This window comes from Hemitrygon akajei, unplaced genomic scaffold (genome assembly GCF_048418815.1).
Source record: "Hemitrygon akajei unplaced genomic scaffold, sHemAka1.3 Scf000034, whole genome shotgun sequence".
Lineage (NCBI taxonomy): Eukaryota > Metazoa > Chordata > Chondrichthyes > Myliobatiformes > Dasyatidae > Hemitrygon > Hemitrygon akajei.
This window is the reverse complement of record NW_027331920.1, coordinates 11,819,938-11,842,244: the sequence shown is the minus strand read 5'-3', so window position 1 is coordinate 11,842,244 and position 22,307 is coordinate 11,819,938. Positions and strand designations below refer to the sequence as shown.

Here is a 22,307-nt window from a genome sequence, read left to right as displayed (position 1 = left end):
AGTATGATTGGAAGCATGCAAGCCAGAGTTCAAAGGCAAGAGCTGCTTCTGGGGCTTGGGGGTCCAAGTCTAATTTTTCCGGACGTAAAATACTTTCCATGTTTTAAAACTTCCAGCCAATAAAATTGATGAACCATCAATAACTCTCCGAGACGTGAGGCGAGATATAGGCTTTTATTGGCTGGAAGAAAGAACAAGCAGCAATTGACCGCCACACTACATCCTGGAGACTGAGGCCGGGGCTCAGGCTCCAATCGCCTTTATACCGCGGTCCGTGGGAGGAGCCACAGGAGCTGTCAGCGGGGGGGGGGGGGGGGGCGTGTCCAACAGGTATATGTAGTTCACCACAGTCCGATTGACAGTTGGAATCTCGTCAAATGGTATTTCATATATAAAGTTTGATTTATGTCTGCACATTATGGGCCCTGCAAATCACACTGTTGAGGGAAATGATGGGGTTGACTGTTTAGCAACAAAAGCTGTTAAATGTAAAGCTGTGGATAGAGACCTTCCACTTAGCAAATGAGAAGCTAAAGAATTGGTACTTTTAAGAATTAGGGGCCTACTGTAAGACTTGTAGGATAATGGACATAAGGACAGACACCTTTACAGAATACATAAACCTACTGGGTTTATAGAAGAAGGTCTTAAAACAAGGGAAGTAATGATATTGACTCGACTTAGAAATTATGAAACTTCATTATGAAACAGTCATAATGAAACTGTCGAAACACATACTATTTCAATGTGAAGCATATAAGGCTGAAGAAAAATCAAATACAGTCTTCAGTACAATCTTTGTGAGGGTAGATAGTTTTCAGATAAAAGCCATCAAATTATGGGACTGACTTTAAATTAATTCACAGTTTGAGCTGGAAAAGGCATGTAATAATTGTGTTAAACCTAAGGAAATGGCATATAAAGTAGCAAAGGTGAGTGGGATGTTGGATTATTGGGATGCTCTTAAAATCCAACAAAAGGCAATGAAAAAAGCCATAGACGAAATATGAGGGCAAACTGGCCAATAATATAAATCAGGATACTAAAAGTTTAGTTTTCAGTTACATGAAGAGTGAAAGGGAGATGAGAGTTGATACTGGACCACTGGAAAATGATGCTGGTGAAGGAGAAATGGGGGACAAAGAAATGGCAGATGAACTTAATGAACAATTTTCACTGTCTTTTCCGGTCAGCACCGCCCCCACTTGTCCCATTTAACCTGTCTCATTTCGGGTGGACTTTAGGACCCGGGGGAGCTCAGGACCCGCTGCCTGCAGCTGCTGCTGAATCCCCGGTGTTTCTGTTCGGTTGACGGATGCGGTGAACGAGTTAAAATTAATCGATCGACAATTCTCATGTCGTGTTTATTTCACTCCATAGAACCATAGTACGCTACAGCACAGAAAACAGGCCATTTGGAGCTTCTAGTCTGTGCAGAAACTTTATTCCACTCGTCCCATTGACCTGCACCCAGTCTGTAACCCTCCAAACCTCTCCCATCCATGTATCTATCCAATTTATTCTTAAAACGTAAGAGTGAGCCCGCATTTACAACGTCAGATGTCAGCTCGTTCCACACTCCCACCACTCTCTGAGTGAAGAAGTTCCTCCTAATGTTCCCCCTAAAGCTTTCCCCTTTCACCCTAAAACCATGTTCTCTCGTATTTATCGTTCCTAATCTAAATAGAAAGAACCTACTCACATTTACTGTCTATACCCCCCATAATATTGTAAACCTCTATCAAATCCCCCCCTCATTCTTCTACGCTTCAAGGAATAAAGTCCTAACCTGTTCAATCTTTCCCTGCAACTCAACTCCTGAAGACCTGGCAACATCCTAGTAAATCTCTGCACTCTTTCAATCTCTCCAACCTCTCCATGGATACCTCATGTCTGAACTTTCTGAACTAACGTCCCATGTGGGACCTTGCCAAAGGCCGTACTAAAGTTCATGTAGACAACGTCCACAGCCTTTCCTTCACCTACTTTGCTGGTAACCTCCTCGAAAAACTCTACAAGATTCATTAAACACGATCTACCATGCACAAAGCCATACTGACTATCCTTAATCAGCCCTTGGCTGTCCAAATACTTCTAAGTCCGATCTCTCTGAACATCTTACAATAAGTTACATACTACTGATGTCAGGATCACAGGCCTGTTATTACCTGGTTTACTATTGGAGCCTTTTTTAAACAACGGAATAACAACAGCTACCCTCCAATCCTCCGGCACTGCACCCGTGGCTGAGGACATTTTAAATATTTCTGTCAGTGCCCCTGCAATTTCTACACTGGTCTCTTTCAAGGTCCGAGAAAATATCAAGTCAGGCCCGGGGCATTTATCTTCCTTTATGCGCTGTAAGGCAGCAAGCACCTCCTCCTCTTTAATCTCTATTTGTTCCATGACACTACTGCTTGTTTCCCTTCCTTCCATATACACTATGCCAGTTTCCTGAGTAAATACTGATGCAAAAAAACTGGTTAAGATCTCCCCCATCTCGTAAGGCTCCACACATAGACGACCACTCTGATCTCCTAGGGGACCAATTTTGTCTCTTAGTATCCTTTTACTCTTAATATACTTGAAGAAACCCTTCAGGTTTTCCTTCACATTATCTGCCAAAGCCACCTCATGTCTTCTTTTTTTCCTTCCTGATTTCCTTCTTTAGTATTTTCTTCCATTTTCTATACTCTTTAAGTAAATCATTTGCTCTTTGTTGACTCTACCTGCTATACACTTCTCTCTTTTTCTTAACCAGATCGCCAATATCCCTTGAAAACCAAGGTTCCCTATGCCTGTTAACTTTGTCTTTAATCCTGGCAGGAAAATGCAAACTCTGCACCCTCAAAATTTCACATTTGGAGGCCTTCCACTTACTGAAAACATCCTTGTCAGGGGAAAAAAAAACTTATCCCAATCCACTCTTCCTAGATCTTTTTTCATTTCCACACAATTAGCCCTTCTGCTAGCACCAGACCTATCCTTATCCGTAATGAACTTGAAACTAATGACATTATGGTCACTGGACCCAACATGTGCGCCTCAAGTATTGCATCCTCTCTCGTAGGTACCTCTATATATTGATTTAGAAAACTTTCCTGAAAACATTTCACACACTCCAAGCCATCTAGCTCTTTTACAGTTTGGGAGTCCCAGTCAACATGTGGAAAGTTAAAATTCCCTACTATTACAACTTCCTGTTTCTTACATCGGTCTACTATCTTTATACAGGTTTGTTTCTCCAATTCTCTCTGACTATTGGGCGGTCTGTAATACACCCCTATTAGTGTGGTCACACCTTTCCCGTTCCTCAGCTCCACCCATATGGCCCCTGTAGACAAGCCCTCCGGGCTGTCCTGTCTACGCACAGCTGTGATATTTTCCCTGACTAGTAATGCCACTCCTCCCCCTTTCATCCCTCCCCCTCTATCACGTCTGAAACAACGAATATTTCTATCATGTATAAACCTTAGGTAAGAAGTTATCTTTTTGTATTAATGTATTAAAAATAAATTATACATTCTACCTATTGAACCTCTTACTAAAGGATTCATATTCCAAATAGTATCCAACAAATCAGATTCTTGCATATATGGGAACTTAATTATTTTTGTAAAAAATGTCTAACCTGAAGATATTGCAGAAAGTGTGTATGAGAGAGAGAGAATATTTGCTAATTAACTCTTCAAAAGTCATCAATCGACCATCACAAAATAAATGAAAATAAATAAATCTGCAAAAAAAATCTTCTTTGATATGTGCCAATAACTGTTTAATTCAATTTAAAATTGTTCACTGTTACTATTTAACACAGGAGAGACTATCCAAAATATTTCCTAACATAAACAATTATTGCGATAGGTGTAAATCTGAAGTAGCCACTTTTTCACATATTTCTGGTCATGTTCTTCATTATTTTCTTTTGGAAATCTTTGCTTTCTATAATTTCTAAAGTTCTGAAAATTAATTTACAATCTAATGTATAAACCTTTGATTTCTGTCTGTACATGCAGTTCTCGCATGACCTTTATCCTCCTCCACCTCACTATCTGCTCTAACACTCTGGTTCCCCTCCCTCTGCAAATCTAGATTAAATTCCCTGGAGCAGCACTAGCAAATTTACCAGCAAGGATGTTAGTCCCACTCCAGTTCGGGGGCAAACCGTCCCCTCGGAACAGGCCCCACTTCCCGGGAACAAAGCCCAATTGTCCAGAAACATGAAGCCCTCCCTCCTGCACCATCTCCTTAGCCATGTATTCAGCTGCACTCTCCGCACATTTATATTTGCAGGGACTTTACTCCTGACGCCGCTCCCGGGACCCGACCCGTTTACAGACCCGGAGCGGAACCGGAGCTGATTCTCAGCCACTGGTTTTCATCCACAGTCCGGAAGAAAGGATAAAGTTTCTCCGTGAATTTATTCCCAGCGAAGGTGTGGAGATGGGACTTGGTCTCGGGGTTGTAAAATGAAACTGTCCCGGACTCGTAACTGAGATAAACTCCCACCCTTCCGGGGATGGGACCGGCAGCGAGACGGGACTTGGGGGAGGGGAGAACGCGGGACATGTCACAATCCCGATGTAACACGTCACCAACCCGCCCGATGACCCAGAATCCGGTCTCCGGACTCAGTCTGACCCGTCCCTTCCTCTTCACAGACTCTGCGGCGACTCCCAGACACCAGAACCGAATCTCCGTCACCTCCACCTCCCAATACTGTCTCCCCGACGTGAATCCCGCCGATCCCAGCACACAAAGCCAGATTGTGAATCTCTTCCCGGTGTCAGGGAGATCCCTCCGGGTCCCGGTCCGTCTCACACTCTTCCGATCCTCAGACACCTCGAGCCGCGGATGCGCCGTTTCCACATCCAGGGTGACAGAGACTGGGGGGAGAAGCAGAGAATTAAAGAGTCCCCGGGGATCGGGGAGAGACTCGGGCAGCGCGGCCCCGGGATCGGGGGGAGACTCGGACAGCGCAGCCCCGGGGATCGGGGAGAGACTCGGGCAGTGCGGCCCCGGGGATCGGGTGGAGACCCGGTCAGCGCGGCCCCGGGGACCGTGGGAAAGGCCTCGACAAAAGTGAGTCAAATAATAATGTCTCCCCAAGGGTTTTATGCTGGACAGGGGAAACATCCTCCCTCTCTCCTGCCTGTTGACCCCTGAGAGAATTTTGTGTTTCCATGAGATCTCCTCTCATTCTCCGAAACTGGGAACAGAGAACATAGAGCAGTACAGCACAGGAACAGACCCGTCATACAATGTTCACATTTATTTGTGAGTGTGAAGTGGGGCAGTGTGATGGTTTGAGACAGTAAAGGAGGTGATAATGGGAACCAGTAGGGGAGAGATGAATGGCAGATTGAACCAGGAGGGGGAGGGGTGCAAAGCCTGTGGGTGAACTGAGTGTGTAGACGTAATGAGAAGCTGGAGGGGGCAAAGATGGCAGATGAGGATGACTTTGTCCCCTTTCCCAGAACCCCATCCCTCGCAGCCCCTCAGGGGATGAATTTGCAGGGACCCTTAAGCAACACAGGTCTCGATGAAGGGTTTCAGTCTGAACCTGTTTACTCTTTTCCACAGAAACTTCCCGGCCTGCTGTTCCCCCAACAATTTGTGTGTGTTACTCTGCTTTAAATATACTCAATTATTTGGCCTCCACAGTTGCCTGTGGCAGATTCACTATCCTGTGGATAAAAGAATTCCTCCTCATCTCTGTCCTAAATGGACATCCCTATAGTCGGAGCCTGTGCTTACCGTTCTCGACCCACCCACATCCTCCCAACATCAACTCTCTCCAGACAGGTGTCAGAGAGATCTGGGGAGACCCTTCATCAGGACCTGTGTAGCTTGGATTACCAGCATCTGCAGATTTTCTCCTATTTGATTTTTAAAGCGAAGTTAATAAGTAAACTTCTTGATTAGTCAGAGTCTCAAAAGTTATGGGGAGGAAGTGGGAGAATAGGGTTGAGATGGATAATAAATCAGCCATTCTGCTAAACTCCGGTGAGTACAGGCCCAGAACCATCAAACACTCCTAATATGTTAACTCTTTCATTCCCAGAATCATTCTTGTGAATCTTCTGGACCCCCTCCAATGCCAGTACGTTTTCCAATAGAAGGGACCCAAAACTGTTCACAATACTCCGTGTGGTCTGACCAATGCCTTAAAAAACCTCAGCATTACATCCTTGCTCTTGTACTCTAATCCTCTCGAAATGAAAGCAAACATTGAGTTCGCCAATCTTACCACTGACACAAACTGCAAGTTAACCTTCAGGGAATCCTGCACAAGGACATCCATGTCCCTTTGCACCTCTGATTTTTGAATTTCGCCCTGTTTGCAGAATTGTCTATGCCTTTATTCCTTCGACCAAAGTCGTACCTGCCTAAGTTTGTACCTGTCAAACTCTACCTGTGCTACAAGGTCCTTATTACGTATACTGGTGGATTCAAATAAGACCATAAGTCAAATAAGCAGAAGCCGGCCCTTCGAATCTGCTCCACCATTTAATCATGAGCTGATCCATTCTCCCATTTAGTCCCACTCCACCACCTTCTCCCCATGACCTTTGATGCCCTGGCTACTCACATACCTATCAATCTCTGTCTTAAATACACCCAATGACCTGGCCTCCACTGCCGCAAGAAATTCACAGATTCACCACCCTCTGGCTAAAAAAATTTCTTCGCATCTCCGTTCTGAATGGGTGCCCTTCAATCTTTAAGTCATGCTCTCTCGTACTAGACTCCCCCACCATGGGAAACAACTTTGCCGCAACCACTCTGTCCATGCCTTTTAACATTCGAAATGTTTCTGTGAGGTTCCACTTCATTCTTCTAAACTCCACGGAGTACAGTCCAAGAGCAGTCAAATGTTCCTCGTATGTTAACCCTCTCATTCCTGGAATCATTCTAGTCAATCTTCTCTGAACCCTCTCCAATGTCAGAACATCCTTTCTTAAATAAGGAGCCCAAAACTTCACACAGTATTCCAAGTGAGGTCTTACCAGTGCCTCAACATCACATCCCTGCTCCTATACTCTATTCCTCTAGAAATGAATGCCAACATTGCATTCGCCTTCTTCACCACCGACTCAGCCTGGAGGTTAACCTTAAGGGTATCCTGCACGAGCACTCCCAAGTCCCATTGCATCTCAGAACTTTGAATTGTCTCTCCATTTAAATAATAGTCAGCCCGTTTATTTCTTCTACCAACGTGCATGACCATACACTTTTCAACATTGTATTTCATTTGCCACTTCTGTGACCATTCTCCTAATCTATCCAAGTCTCTCTGCAGACTCTCTGTTTCCTCAGCACTACCATCCCCCCCACCTATCTTTGTATCATCAGCAAACTTAGCCACAAAGCCATGTATTCTATAATCCAAATCGTTGATATACAACGTAAAAAGAAGCGGCCCCAACACTGTCCCCTGTGGAACACCACGGGTAACTGGCAGACAACCAGAATGGGATCCTTTATTCCCACTCTCTGTTTCCTGACAATCAGCCAACGCTCTATCCACATATGTAAATTTCCAGTAATTCCATGGGCTCTTATCTTGTTTAGCAGCCTCATGTGTGGCACCTTGTCAAAGGCCTTCTGAAAATCCAAATACACAACATCCACTGTATCTCCCTTGTCTAGCCTACTTGTAATTACCTTAAAACATTTCAATGGGTTTGTCAGGCAGGATTTTCCTTTAAGGAAACCATGCCGAGTTTGGCCTATCTTGTCATATGCCTCCAGGTATTCCGTAACCTCATCCTTGACAATTGACTCCAGAACTTCCCAACAATTTCTCAAGCTAACAGGTCTATAATTCACTTTTTGCTTCCTTGCCCCCTTCTTAAATACCAGAGTGGCATTTGCAATCTTCCACTCCTCCGGAACCATGCCAGGGTCTATTGACTTTTGAAAGATTATTGCTAATGCCTCCACAATCTCCACAGCTACTTCCTTCAAAAACACAAGGGTGCATTCCATCTGCTCCTGGAGATTTATCTACCCTTAGACTATTCAGCTTCCTGAGTACTTTCTCTGTCGTAATTGTGACTGCGCAAACTTCTCTTCCCTGACACCCTTGAGTGTCCGGTATACTGCTGATATCTTCATCAGTGAGGACTGATGCAAATACTCGTTCAGTTCCTCAGCCATCTCCTTATCTCCCATTACAATTTCTCCAGCATCATTTTCTATCGGTCCTATATCCACTCTCACCTGTTTTTTTACTCTTTATATACTTGAAAAAGCTTTTAGTATCTTCTTCGATATTATTTGCTAGCTTCCTTTCATAGTTCATCTTTTCCCTCTTAATGGCCTTCTTAGTTTCCTTTTGTAAGCTTTTAAAAACTTCCTAATCTTCTGTCTTTCCACTAATTTTTGTTTCCTTGAATGCCCTCTCCTTTGCTTTTACTTTGGCTTTGACTTCTTTTGTCAGCCACAGTCGCATCCTTTTTCCATTTGAAAATTTCTTCTTTTTTGGAATATATCTGTCTTGCACATTCCTCATTTCTCGCATAAACTCCAGCCACTGCTGCTCTGCCGTCCTCCTGCTAGTGTCCCTTTCCAGTCAAATTTGGCCAGTTCCTCTTTCGTGCCACTGTAATTTCCTTTACTCCACTGAAATACCGACAAATCGGATTTCAGCTTCTCTTTGTCAAATGAACTCAATCATATTACAATCACTGCCTCCTAACGGTTCCTTCACCTCAATCTCTCTAATCACCTCTGGTTCATTACAGAATATCCAATCCAGTACCTCTGATCCCCTAGTGGGCTCAATAACAAGCTGTTCTGAAAAGCCATCTCGTAGACATTCTACAAATTCTCTGTCTTGAGATCCAGTGTCGACCTGATTTTTCCAATCCACTTGCATGTTAAAATCCCCCACAATTATCATAACACTGCCCTTCTGGCAAACCTTTTCTATTTCCTGTTGTAATTTATAGTCCACCTCACTGCAGCTGTTAGGAGGCCTGTATATAACTGCCATCAGGGTCCTTTTACCCCTGCCATTTCTTAGCTCAAACCATAAAGATTCTGCGCCTTCCGATCCTATGTCACCTCTTTCTAAAGATTTAATACCATTTCTTACCAATAAAGCCACGCCACCCCCTCTGCCACCTGCCTATCCTTCCGATACACCGTGTAGACGTTCAGCTCTCAGAGACATGCATCCTTTAGCCACGTCTCAGTGATGGCCACAAAATTATACCTGCCAATCTGTAGCTGTACGACAAGATCATCCACCTTATTCCTTATGCTGTGTGTATTTAAGTCCAGTATTTGATAGTTTTTGTTTTGATTGCACTGCAACTCATCCCAGTGGCTACAAATTTGCTCCATCACCTGCCTGTCCTTCCTGACATCTTTACTGCTCACTATCTTAGATATATTTCTGTTTTTCCCCTCATGTGCTTTATCATTCCGGTTTCCCATCCCCCTGCCATATTAGTTTAAACCCTCCCTAACATCTCTATTAAACATTCCCTCTATGATATTAATCCCCTTCGGATTCAGGTGTAACCCGACAGCTGGCTGCTCGCCCTCTCCCTTCAGAATATTCTGGACCCGATCCGAGACATCCCGTACCCTGGCACCTGGGAGGCAGCACACCATGCGGGTATCTCTACCAGGCTCACAGAATCTCCAGTCTGTTCCCCTGACTATGGAATCCCCTATGACTACCGCATTCCTCTTCTCCCTCCTTCCCTCCTGCACAACAGCGCCAGGCTCAGTGCCAGAGACCCGGTCACCGTGGCCGTCCCCTGTCAGGTCATCCCCCTCAACAGCATCCGAAACGATATACTTGTTACTGAGGGGGGCAGCCACAGGGGTGCTCTCCATTATCCGGGCATTTCCCTTCCCCCTCCTGACAGTCACCCAGTTTTCTGACCCCTGTAGCCTAGGGATGACTACCTCCCTGTAGCTCCTGTCTATCACCTCTTCATTTTCTCTCATAAGCAGTAGGTCATCAAGCTGCAGCTCCAGATCCCTAACACGGTCTCCGAGGAGCTGAATCTCGGTTCACCTGGTGCAGATGTGGCTATCAGGGAGGCTGGAGGTCTCCCAGGATTCCCACATCTGACACCCTGAAAAAGCACTAACCCTGCAGACATGCTACCTAATTCTACAGGAATGAAACAAAGAAAGATAGGTCTACTCACCCACTTACTTCACCAAGCACACGAACTTTTTAAACCGTTAGCTAATGTGCCCTGCTGTTCCCCCATCCGTCCGGGCCGATTTGCCAAGGGGAGAAAAAGAGTCGGTGCCTCGCTGTCGCCACTTCTCGTTACCGCTTAAGCCCGTTGAGCCAAAGCCCTACACTCTGCTGCCATCCACTCCGCTGCCCACTCTATAGGGTGGTCATCTTTTTAAACTCTCAGCGCTGTCCTGCGCAAACTCGCCGTTCTTGTACGCAAAGTTTTTTTTAAAAAACTGTCTTCCTTCAGAATTTAGCTCCCACGCCGCCCTTCTTGTCCCAATCTAAAAAAACACCTTCAGTCCTGTATTCATCAGCCTATTCCACACTGTCCACATGAAATTCAGCAAGGCCTTTGATGTCGATGATAGACCACACTTGGAGTATTGTCTGCATTTCCAGTTCCCGAATATGGGGAGGATGTCATTACACTGGTCAGGAGGCTTCAGGAGGATGTTACCAGGACTGGGGGCTTGGGTTAAAATCAGAGAGTGGATAAGCATGGGCTATTCAGCTGTAGTATAGGATGTTCAGGTATGACCCCTTATCGAGGTAAATCATTCATAAGGAGCTTAAATAACGTTTCTTTTTCCAAGAAATGTGAGTACAGAACCAGAGGCCTCGGATTGAAACTGAGACGGGAAATTTTTCTGAGTGGTTTATCGGGTAACATTCTCATAGAGAGGGAGGTTGGTAAATGGAATTTGCCCTCAGACGCTGTAGAAACAGGTAAAAATAAAATATTTTAAAATAAATTTGGGCAGGTACACAGATGGGAAATGGTTAGAGGGATGGGGGGGGGCAAACACACACAAATGGGCCATGCTCAAGAAGACATCTTAGTCTTGCAGATTGATGAAGTGGGCCGTGAGTTCAACATCCATCAAACCCTCCCAGATCATCCTCCTGAGGAATCTCACCCCGGAGTCTGTCTGTGAAGTGTTGATGTGACGTCACGTCAGAGGGCAGCTCAGTGCCACAGAACAGACAGACTGAGTAAGGACGGCAGATTTCAATCCTAAATGGGAGTTTGTGCCTATTTCTGTGGCCGTGTGTCACACTTGATTGAGTTGTTTAAATGAATAAATGACTGTCTCTGAAGAGACTGATTTCCATGTTACTGAGGGAAATAACAACGTACGTTTCTGAGGCTCTGACTACAATCTGCCAGTACTTCCTGTGTATGTGTGTGAGGGAGCTTTGCCAGGCCGGTTATACTGTGTGTGCTTCTCCCGAGATGAAATCTTGACCCATGTCAATGCTCGTTGGTGTGTCCGAGCTCATTCTCACAATGCTTCAATGTAGTGGTCTGATCACCATAAGACATAGGAGCAGAATTAGGCCGTTTGCCTATCGAGTCTGCTCTGCCATTCAATCATGGATGATCCTTTTTTTCCCTTCTCAGCCCCACTACCTGGTCTTCTCCCCGTAACCTTTGATGCTGTGTCCAATCTAGAACCTATCAAGCTCTGCCTTAAATACACCCAACAAGTTCCAAAAATTCACCAGCTGCTGGCACAAATTTCCCCGCATTTGTTTCAAATAGACCCCCCTCTATCGTGAGGCTGTGACCTCTTGTCCTAAACTCCACCACCATGGGAAACATCCTTTCCACATCTACTCTGTCTAGGACTTTCAACATTCGAAAGGTTTCAATGAGATCCCCCCTCATCTTTCTAAATTCCAGCGAGTACAGACACAGAGCTGTCAAACGTTCCTCGTATGAGAACACTTTCATTAACGGAATCATCCTTATGAAATGAACCTTCTGCAATGCCAGCACATCTTTTCTTTGATGAGGAGCCCAAGTTCACAATACTCAAGGTGAGGCTTCACCAGTGCCTTATAAAGCCTCAGCATCACATCCCTGCTCTTGGATTGAATGCTATCTAAACCACAGATTTAAAGCCAGGAGCAACAGGTTCCGAGACAGCTTCTTCAACCAGGCCATCAGACTGATTAACTCATGTGGACAGAACTGTATTTCTATGTTATATTAACCAGCCTGTTGTACATATTATTCATCATAAATTACTATAAATTTCACATTGCAATTTAGACGGAGATGTAACGTAAAGATTTTTAATCCTCATGTATATGAAGGATGTAAGTAATAAAGTCAATTCAATTCAAATCAATTTCATATTTATTTTTTTCATCCCAATCATTCTTTCAGTTCCTCTCTGTAGATATTTAAAAGCTTCCCAAGCCTCTGTCTTCCTACTATTTTTTTTGTTTTGTTGTATGCCCTCTCTTTTGCCCTTACATTAACTTCTCTTCCATTGTCAGCCACTGTTTTACTATTTTGCCATTTGAGTATTTATTTATTTTTGGAATACATCTATCCTTCACCTTCCTCATTTCCCCAGAAACTGACACCATTTCTGCTCTGCTCTCATCCCTGCCAGCATCCCTGTAATTTCTTTCACTCCTCTGAAATACTACAACGTCAGACTTTACTTTCTCCTTCTCAGATTTCAAGTTGAACTCAGTCATGTTGTGAGCACTGCTTCCTAAGGTTTCTTTTAACTACCCACCTCTGGTTCAATACATAACACCCAATCCAGTAGAGCTGTTCCCCGAGTAGGCTCAACGAGAAACTGCTCTAGAAAGCCATCAGATTGCATTCAACAAATTCACTCTCTTGAGATCCTTTACCAACCTGATTTTCCCAATTGACCTGCATGTTGAAATATCCCATGATTATCATAACATTGTCCTTTTCATCAGCCTTTTCTATTTCCAGTTGTAATCTGTGGGCCCCAACACACTGACTGTTGGGAGGCATGTATATGACTGCTGTCAGTGTCATTTTTACTTTTGCAGTTCCTTACCTCAACCCACAAGATTCAACATCTCCCAATCCTATGTCACATCTTGCTGGTGTTTTACCAGCAGACCCACACCACCCCATCGGCCTTCCTTCCTTCCTCCGATACATTGTGTAACCTTGAACATTCAGCTCCCAACTACAACCATCCTTCAGCCACGATTCCGTGATGGCCACAACATCACACCCGACAATCTGTAATCGAGCAACAAGATCATCCACCTTATTTCTCATACTCCATGCATTGAGATATAACACTTTGTGTACTGTATCTGCTACCCTTTTTAATTCTGCATCCCTAATGCACTGATACTCACCCTGCTGGCTGCAATTTTGTCCTCACATCTGTCCGCCATATCTGACAGTCTGATTGCACGCTATCTTTGCATTTTACCATCAGTCCTCTCCTTTTACTCCAGTTCCCGACCCCCCCCCCACCCAAATTAGTTCAGACCCTCCCCAACAGCTCTATAAAACCTCTTTGTGAGAATATTGTTCTCGCTTGGGTCGAGGTGCGACCCATCCCTTTTGAGCAGGTCATTCCTCCACCAGAACAGATCCCAATGATCCAAGAACCTGAATCCCTGTCCCAGCACCATCTTCTCAGCCATGTTTATCTGTCAAATTATCCTGTTTCTACCCTCACCAGCACGTGGCACAGGCAGCAATCCAGAAATTACAACCCTGGGGGTGCTGCTTCTGAGCTTTCTACCAAGCTCTCCAAATTCTATTTTCAGGACCTCTTTCCTTTTACTTCCTATGTAATTGTCACAAATTTACCAAAATATCTGGCTCTTTTCCCTCCCTCTCTAAAATGCTGCGGACACAATTCGAGGCATCCCTGACCCTGGCACCCAGGAGGCAACATACCATTCGGGTGTCCCGTTCACATCAATAGATTCTCCTGTCTGTTCCCCTGATGATTCAGTCCCCGATCACGACCACTCCCCTCTTCTGCCTCTAACAACAGTGAGAGTTGCTGATCCGGAAGAGGGAAGACCTGCGTCAATCAGAGTCTGCACTCACAGGGCACATGAAGGACTTGTGTATTTTCCTGACAATCCCTGTCACCACACTGATACCTGTTTTTATTCCCTGCAATATTATCATCAGTATTAAATTCCCAGCTCCTCTGGTAAATCCAAACTTATGTCCTGGTGTGTTAGTGCATTTGCCTGGGATCGAGACACAGTGGTTCATCTGCCAGTCCCGTGTATTGGTTGTATTGTGACCCTGTGCTGGTGTGTTCAGGGGTCTGACATCTCCAGCTGACCATATGACAGTGATGCCTCCCAGTCGGTGGGGTTGATGTGGAATAAACTTCAGTTCCCCTTCAGCCCAGTATTACAGACAATCTTTGCCTCAAATTGGAACTAAATTGAACTTCATAAACAAGGAGAAATGAATCTTTGAAAATTTTACCTCGATTAATGGCATCAAGCGTTTCTCTCAGCACTGTGTTCAACAAATAGAGGTGATCGAATTTTTCAACCGGTAGGGTCTCATCTGTCACTGCCAGTTCCTGGACATCGTCATTAATCCTGTAAATATTAAACTGCTGGTTATAAATTGCTATTCTGAAATATTTTACAAATCCATTCAGGGTTTCAGTAAAGAGCCTGTCCTACCTTCTGTTCCGACGAGCTTCCTCCTGAAATAAATAAAAACAAATCGGATTAGACTTGGACTTACTATCCACATCCTGAATTTCATCCAAATCATTACCAGGTGTTGAAAATTCCCACTCCCGCAATCACTCACACACACCGACAATACAGAACCACGGGGTAAATTACAGGGAAAGTTTCTGAATGTCAGACCATTACTGAGAGGATGAAACTTACAGGGAAGACAGGACAGGCTGTGCATTATCATCTGGATATGACGTCAGTGTGATAGGATGGAGGAATTGTAGATCAGTGATGTATGTGATTGTGTGCAGGTGGAGGAAGTACCTCTATTTATGGGGAGACTTGTGAGGTGATGTAATTCCAGATGGATTTTTAACAAATTCCACAAGAAATTTAGTGAAGAGGATGTGGAACTCATTGCCACAGGAGTGGTTGAAATGGAACAGCAGAGATTGAATGCAATGGGGAGGCTGGATAAACACGTGAGGGCCCAGGGAGTTCGGGGCACTGTTGCTGGGTGCAGTGAGTAGGTGGCAGGAGGATTGTGAAGCAGGGAAATTGAGAGGAGGAAATGGGCCGAATGGCCTGGTTATGTTTTGAACGATTGCACGTTCATTTGAATGTTATCTGTAAAAGTAAAGAGACAGTATTAGTTTCCCTAATCAGGCGGAAACCGGAAATAGAAGATAAGTCTGATGTGTGGGTCAAATTCTTTGTTCTCACTGATTGACAAAGAGACCCTCACACTAACCACACCAGACACACTCACAGCCTGTGACTGGAACCGGGAGTTAATTAGAGTTTTAGGGGATATTTAATGCAGAATTAAGGACACAGTCAGCAGCTCTGTGTTACGATCAGAGTAAACAAGTTCAGAGAAATTTGCATTCTGTCCTGGGATGTACAGAAGTTGTGGAAGTCCAGTTTGGGGACAACAACAACCCTGAATAGATGCATCAATTCTCTGGTGAGAAACAGTTTACTGCCATTTGTAAATGCTGTGTGTATGAGCAATGCATCTGTTTTCTGTCCGCATTGTATTCTGTGTTACGTGTTTATTACGATAACCAGTCACGTGAGTGGGGACGTGGTAAAAGCGAAGGGAATAAGTTACGTATTCATACTTTGTTCTGCACAGTTTTGAGCTGGGGACGGGCGGATGTCATTCTGTTCTTGACTGCTGTGTTGCAGCTTACTTTACAATGAATTACCCTGAAGTTTCATCGCTTCAAGATTGTATTTTGCTAATGAAGGACTGAAAACGTATCTTGGACATTTTGAAATGTCATTATTGGAGTGATGGGAGGGCGCATCATGCAGGTATAACAATATATGTGAGGTCGCCAGCAGCGGCAATTGATTTGTTAGAATTGGCCGCTGTGCTGTGTTTATTTCAAATATACCACTGTTCATGTAGTGCCCTTTGACAGGAACAAATTGAAATAGAATCCCTCACCTTGAGAAATATCACACTGTCTTTTTGATCCATCTGTTCCTTTAACTTCGAGATTTCCTCCTGAATAAACCTTATATTCTCTTGAATCTCCCGAAGATTTTTCTCCATTGGGTTGAGAATCCTCTTCTCTTCTTCCCTGAGATCCCTGAGTAAGCTCTGCTCTTTCTCAGTGATAATCTGGCGCAGTTCAGCAAACTGGGATGTGATGTGGGACTGAACGCTGTGTGACTGTTCCTGTCGAAGGAAAGGTGAAGATTAATATACTGCATTGCTGTGCTCTGTTTCCTTTTGTCGTTAAGTTCGGTCTATTGGAGTCCATGCTACTTCTGAGAGCATTCCCGCCAACACCATTCCCTCACGTTTTCCTGAAACGTATTCTCACTTATTGACCCATAAACTCCCATCTGATTCACGCACACCCTCCCCACCTTTACAGGGTTAACGGCAATTAGCCACTCATCCGGCATGTCATTGGGATGTGTCGGAGTCTCTCATGGTCACAGGGAGAGCATGCAAACTCCACACAGACAGCAGCAGAGGTCAGGATCGAACCCAGGTCACTGGAGCTGCGATATTCTGCTATTCCGCATTAAAAGGAGCAAAACTCGACAGTAAGATCAGAAATTCCGCTCAGGAAGCCTCACCCGAACTCCGGAAATCTTCTCTTTCTGTTGCTGCTCCTTTTCCTGGAAGTCTGATTTCTTTTTTGTGAGAGAGTCTAAGGAAGATTTTAGCTGATTCTGGAAGTCAGAGAATGAAGGAAATAGAAACAAAGATGCATCAAAAGAAACAGGTGATCAAAGCCGATTATCACACAAAATGCCGGAGGAACTCAGTGAGTCAGGCAGCATCTATTCAGGGGAAATAAACAGTCGGTGTTTCGGGATGAGAACCTTCATTTGGACTGGGAAGGAATGGGACAGAAGCCAGAATAAAAAAGGTTGGGGATGAGAACCAGCTGACAGGTGACGGGTGAGACAACGTGAGGGGGAGAGTGGGGGAGGGTGATGAAGTGAGAAGCTGGGAGGGGACAGGTGGAAGAGGTAAAGGGCTGGAGAAGAAGGAATCTGATACGAGAGGACAATCGACCATGGAAGAAACGGGAGGAACTGGGCTGTTTGGACCCTGAATGGTGACAAGGAAGGAGGTTAGGAGTCAGGTGGAGCACTTGTCCCGCTTGCAGGTGTCGGTGCCAGGAGGGAGATCAGTGGGGAGGAGCGAGCGGATCAAGGCGATACAGTACGTGGAGCGCGATCCGTATAGAGAGCGGAGAGTTGCGGGGTGAGGAGGTGGGCTGTGGGACGGAGAGATGTTAGAATCCCGTTGGAGACGGCGGAAGTTGCGGGGTGATGGTATTTAGAAGAAAGGAAATGTGTTAAGTATAAAATTAGCGTTAGTTTTTACCATGTAGTTTTTAACAGCTTCTTTAATCGGCATGAAGCGGTGCTCTCGGTGTTCCTGCGCATCTCTACAGACCAGACAGATCAGTGTCTTGTCCGTTTCACAAAACAGCTTCAGTTCTTCCTCATGTTCCTCGCAGTGACGTTTACTTTCCTTCCCTTGCCGATTCAGGTTTAGATTCCGAACTTTTTGTGTTAGATTTGCTAAGGCCCGATTCACTCTGAGGGTGCGGTCAGCAAACACCGCTCTACATTCCGGGCAGGAGTTTCTCTGCTCCCTTTCCCAACACCGTGTGATACAAGAGCGACAGAAGTTGTGTCCGCACTCCAGTGATACCGGATCGGTGAAGAAATCCAGGCAGATGGAGCAAATTACCTCCTCGCTCAAACTCTCGGCCGGTCCTTTCGAAGCCATGTTAACTCCCAGCACTTCCTGATTCAGAATGCTTTCACTTTCGGGGAGCTGCTGATCCCCTGTAGTACCGCGATTGTCCACTACGCGCGCTGCAGTCTCAGGGAGTGAACATTCTGCTGCTGGATGTGTTCAATGGGAAGTAATAGTGGTAATTTCCATCGCAGGGTGGGATCAGCAACAACACATTAAACAGATCAGAACAGAAATGAAAACTCGGCTCCGAAAGTAGCGGCGCTGGGCCTGGGGGTTGCAACCTCGTCCCGAAAAGTGGCAGTGCACATAAATGTCAAATGAACCTCCAAAGGCCTCATCTCTGCGGTCGGAAGGATCTTCCCCTGGAAGACGATTGAAGTCCTGCGGTGAAAGGAGAAGCCACAGGACCGGTAACCTTCGCCCTGTACAGCGGACTCTGAGGAGCTGCTGTTGGCGGCCTGTGTCCCGGTAAGCGTGATGGGCTAAAGAAGAAGCAGAACAGAAATGAAGCCGGAGAGAAGAGCCTGGTTCAGTCTGAGGCAGGACTGAAAGGGACAAGTTCTGAAAAGAGAGGCACAAGAGACTGCAGATGCTGGAATCTCGAGTAAGAAACTCGAGGGACTGAGCGGGTCAGGCGGCATCAGTGCAGGGAAATGTAAAATCGACTTTCAGGTCGAGATCCTTCAGCTGGACTGTCTCAACCGGAAATCTCGATTGCTATTTCCCTCAGATGCTGCCTGACCCGTTGAGTTCCTCCAGCAGCTCATTTTTTAAATATAGTTTTTCTCGAGGTGTAAAGACTGGGGTGTAAAACAGGGGTTAAGTAACTATTTAAAACAACTATTAAATGAGTTCATGCCATGAAAGTGGGGATGTCGACAGAATATTGTGCTGTGACAAGACAGATGCTGTGTCTGCAGGGAAAGTACAGGACTGGACATTCCACGTCACAGGGTGGAAAAGATTATTTTGGTCGGTGAAGTCCTGAAGAAACTTTCTGACTTTACCCATGTCTGTCCCAGCTCCAGGGAAAGGCCAGTTTCCACAATTCTGGCCAGACGTTGATGTTTTTTTTTAACATAAACATTATTTGCCATGGAATATTGACAGGGATAAACCGTGCAATGCCTTTACCCGAGGATCAGTGAGCCTTCTGTCACGCAGCTGCTGTGGCACAGGCCCTTGCATCTTTCTCCACAGATCTTCGCCAGCCCACAGTCCGCAAAGAGGTGAGTGACCGTCTCGTCTCCACTGCAGTAATCTCGGGGCAGCGCGCTGTGGGAGTGATCTCTGGGCATGCAGCAAGGATCAGACTGGGAGGGCCCCTCTCCCCCAGGTTTGGCACGATGATTGAAGTAGTTCATCGCCCTCCTGATGAACCGACACAATCTATTATATTCATCCCAGTGCATTCCGGTTGGAGCCCAACCAGCCACTGAGCACATCGACATGAAACCCTGTCGGAGTAGAGTAACATCCATCATCAGAGATGCTCACCACCCAGGCCAGGCTCTTTTCTCGCTGTTGTAATCAGGTAGAAGGTACAAGAGCCTCAGGTTTCGCAGCACCAGGTTCAGAAACAGTTACTACCCCTCAACCATCAGGCTCGGGAACAACACAGGATGACTACACTCACTTACCGTCCATTGAGATGCTCCCACAGCCAATCATCGTAACAAAATGAGTGAAATCGGAGGTGGTTTGACTGAGACTGATCGCACTGGGCCTGTCTCAGAATTACAGAATTAAAGGGACAGGCTCAATCTCACAGGATATTGACAGGGTCGGGGCAGGAATGATGTTTTCCCTGGCTGGGCTGTGGAACCAGGGTTCACAGACTAAATATCACGGTTCACCTCAGCAGGACTGAGATCAGGAGAAATTTCCTCACCAGTGCAGCGTATCTTTGGAATTTCCTCCACAGGGTTTCTAAATTTAATAGACATATTCTGGGGCTCAGCGCTGATGGGGACATTGCAGGAAAGTGGTGTTGAGTTCAAAGGTCAGGCATTGAAAGGGTTCAGATGAATTTCACGAGGATGATTCCAGGTATGAAAGGTTTATTATACAAGGAACGTTTGATGTCTGTGGGTCTGTACTCGGTTGCATTCAAAAGGATGCGGGGAATCTGATGGAAACCTTTTGAAAATTAAAAAGTAGACAGAGTAGATGTGGAAAGGATGTCTTCCATGGTGCGAGTCTCGGACTAGAGGCACAGCCTCAGGATACGGGGGCGCCCGTTCAAAAACAGAGATGCGGAGAAATGTCTTCAGCCAAAGCGTGGTGAATTTGTGGAATTTGCTTCCACATGCAGCTGTGGAGGCCAGGTCGTTGGGTGTCATTAATGCGGAGATTGATAGGTTCTTGATTGGACATGACAGCAAAGGCTACGGGGAGAAGCCGGGAACTGGGGTTGAGGAGGGAAAAAGGATCATCCATGATCGAATGGCGGAGCAGACTCAATGGGCCAGGCGGCTTAATTCTGCTCCTGTGTCTTATGGTTTTATGTTCTGAGTGAAGGGCAGAACAGGCGCAAGGGGCCGAATAGCCACGCCTCCTCCTGTTTCTTATTTTCTAAATCACCAGTTTAAATCACCAGATTTTCTAAATCTCCGGATCCGGAGATCCGTCAGCACCCGCTGCGCTTATTTCATGTTCCTGTTATTTATTGCTATTTATTTATATTTGCATTTGCACAGTTTGTTGTCGTCTGCACTCTGGCTGATCTTTCACTGATCCAGTTACAGTTACTATTCTGTAGATCTTCTCTGTGTCCGCAGCAAAATGCTTCTCGGGGTTGTAAGTGGTGACTTATCTGGATTCTGATAATAAATTTTACTTTGAAATTTGAGTTTCGGGGAACTACCTTTGATCCTGAGAACAAACTGTGACTGACATCTCCAACTCCCGGTAGCAGGCCGTCCTCACACACACACAGCCAATCAGTGACACCACTGGGAGTCTTGCTCCTTTTGGCTGAGGAATGTTAGTGGACGGGATACTGAATGTTTGGAGCGGTTCGAGGTTGGGAACGGGAAGCGAGTGGACCCGGGGAGAGGCCGAAGACTGGGACTGTACTTCGGGTAAAGGTTGCAACACCTGCCGGGGTTTTGAATCCTTCCGATGGCAGAGACTGGCGGAGATTTCGTGAGATGTTTCAGCCACACGGAGGGTGCCCAGTCTTTCGCCGCCGTGGATCGGGGCCTGTTGTCGGGGGTTAAAATCCCAGACCTGTCTCCTGATGCTGGGAGACCGATGTGACCCACAATCGGACAGGCTGAAAGCCAACGGAGATCAAATCGCAAAGGTAAATTTGTGCTTTGGAAGATATGAAATAGCAGCAGGCCTGACCATTCGGCCCCTTGCAAATGTTCTGTCTTTCACTCAGATTGTGGCTGATCTTTGACCTCAGCGACACTTTCCTGCAACGTTCCCATCTTCGCTCAGCCCTTCAATATTCCTTGTGAATTCAGAAAACCTATGGAAAAAATCCAAAGATTCGCCGCACTCCTCATCTAAGTCCTGGAGATGACATCGGATTCTGAGTCTGTGACCCTTATTCAACACCCAGTGAGGAAAAACGTTTTTTCCTGCCCCCACCCTGTCAAAACCCTGCGAGACGGTGTTTGTCTCAGTCAGACCACTTGTTATTTCTCTAATTTTGAGACAGGCCCAGTCAGTATAATCTCTCTGAGGACACTACCGCACCCCCCAAATCAATTGGGAATACCTTCACTTCATCCCACCAGTGACTCTGGGAGAGAGACCAGACGCAGTGTTCCATGTACGCTCTCACCAGGACCCCATATACCTTCAGGGGAGATCTTTATTCTTCTATTCAAACCTTCCTTCCCATTCAATGCTCTTCATTTAATATCGAACTCAAACAGTGAACAGACACAACACAGCCTCAGCCATGAATTTAAAGGGCAGGTGTTGCAACAGTTTGAGCTTCATACCGGGGGCCACGGAGCAAGCAGGGTGTCACAAAGGGAGGAATGTGGGAGTGTTGTTTGGTAAATGGCAGGATACTTGGTAGTGTGGAGGAACTGAGGGATCTGGGGGTACATGTCCACAGATCCCTGAAAGTTACCTCACAGGTAGATAGGGTAGTTAAGAAAGCTTATGGGGTGTTAGCTTTCTTAAGTCGAGGGATAGAGTTTAAGAGTCGTGATGTAATGATGCAGCTCTATAAAACTCGGGTTGGGCAACACTTGGAGTACTCTGTCCAGTTCTGGTCACCTCAGTATAGGAAGGATGTGGAAGCATTGGAAAGGATACAGAGGAGATTTACCAGGATGCTGCTTGGTTTAGAGAGTATGGATTATAATCAGAGATTAAGGGAGCTAGGGTTTTACTCTTTGGAGAGAAGGAGGATGAGTGGAAACA

The 22,307-nt window shown here is 45.6% G+C and overlaps 1 protein-coding gene across 1 annotated transcript; it reads right to left on the bottom strand.

The window, feature by feature from the left end:
- Positions 1 to 3,812: 3,812 nt before the first annotated feature.
- Positions 3,813 to 19,589, bottom strand: LOC140719992 (E3 ubiquitin-protein ligase TRIM39-like). The gene is made up of 5 exons (XM_073034903.1): positions 19,559 to 19,589; positions 18,159 to 18,280; positions 14,672 to 14,694; positions 14,466 to 14,584; positions 3,813 to 4,886 (listed from the first exon to the last, which is right to left on the bottom strand). Exons 1-5 carry the CDS (start codon positions 19,587 to 19,589, stop codon positions 4,333 to 4,335), a joined length of 849 nt encoding a protein of 282 aa, XP_072891004.1. The 3' UTR covers positions 3,813 to 4,332.
- Between the last annotated feature and the right edge of the window lie 2,718 nt (positions 19,590 to 22,307).

Bases quoted from the DNA above. Each gene is read 5' to 3' on its own strand.
- LOC140719992 (XM_073034903.1), bottom strand. From the start codon at position 19,589: ATGATTGGCTGTGGGAGCATCTCAATGGACG. The intron at 18,281-19,558 runs GTAAGTGAGTGT...ATCGTCTTCCAG, and splicing joins TGGGAGCATCTCAATGGACG to GGGAAGATCCTTCCGACCGC. The intron at 14,695-18,158 runs GTTTTCATTTCT...TATTTATTTCAG, and splicing joins GCCGCTACTTTCGGAGCCGA to GAGGAAGCTCGTCGGAACAG.